Below are 963 nucleotides of genomic sequence, written 5' to 3' on the forward strand. Positions count from 1 at the left end.
AATGCACGATCTGGATGCCTAAAGGTATATAAAAGCTCTAATAGTTTCCCTATTCATATTAACCCTGTAGTCGAGGCTAGTTACATGAGACTGAGCACAATTTTTGGGTTTGACATAGCATAGGTCTCGGAGAAAATGGTGGGGTTAGGTCGACCCACTAAGGTTGGGTACAAGAACCATGTATCCACTAGCAAGAACAATGCAGTATGGGACATCCGGGCCCCTATTGGGCGGTTGGTATTGTGAGGATCGTTTGTTCATACAATCAGATATTGGGAGCGCGGACAGCACGATCCTGGGCCTTGGCGAGGGCAGCACGATCCTGGGCCTTGAAGTCAAAGGGGCAGGCGTGCTGATCCGGGAAGCGATGGATGAAGCAAAAGACGCTTCCACAGCGGCAGCGGAAGCCTGTGAGCCCCACCTTTTTGTGGCAGCTCGGGCCCTGGCAGCGCGCCGGCGGCTTCTCCCTCGCCTTCTGATCCTCTGCCGCTCGCAGGAGCTGATCCTCCGTGGCAGGTCGAGGCGCTGCACCAATGTGATGAGCTTCCGTCGAGGTGGGAGAGTGCAGCTGATCGGGCGCTGCCTCGTCGGGCACCTGCCTTGATGGACAACCAGCTACCAGATATTCGTGGAGGCAGCAGGAGCAGAGATTGCGGGTCTGTGGAGTGCCATAGAATCCACAGTTGTTTGCGCAGGGAATATTTTCCATACTGCTGCCTATTCTTTAAGTCTTCGTCAACCGCGAGCTTCTTCGTGCCAATTTTGCTTCGTGATACTTTGAGGCTTTCCATAAGCTCCATTTTAAAGCCCAGCCAAACCAAATGCCCGACCAGAGAGAGAGAGAGAGAGAGAGAGAGAGAGAGTGGTTTGAACTTTCCAAGACACCATACTGCACAAGGGTTTACATTCCATTTTGTTCTAGATTAGACATAATATAAGTTTTGTGAGTATTGATATACCATG

At 51.4% G+C, this 963-nt stretch overlaps 1 protein-coding gene across 1 annotated transcript; it reads right to left on the reverse strand.

The window, feature by feature from the left end:
• Nucleotides 1-265: 265 nt before the first annotated feature.
• Nucleotides 266-709, reverse strand: LOC147450165 (zinc finger A20 and AN1 domain-containing stress-associated protein 10-like). Its single transcript, XM_086520423.1, has one exon. It carries the CDS (start codon nucleotides 707-709, stop codon nucleotides 266-268), a length of 444 nt encoding a protein of 147 aa, XP_086376549.1.
• Nucleotides 710-963: the final 254 nt, after the last annotated feature.

Source organism: Adiantum capillus-veneris, chromosome 9, assembly GCF_014529385.1.
Source record: "Adiantum capillus-veneris isolate H3 chromosome 9, ASM1452938v2, whole genome shotgun sequence".
NCBI lineage: Eukaryota > Viridiplantae > Streptophyta > Polypodiopsida > Polypodiales > Pteridaceae > Adiantum > Adiantum capillus-veneris.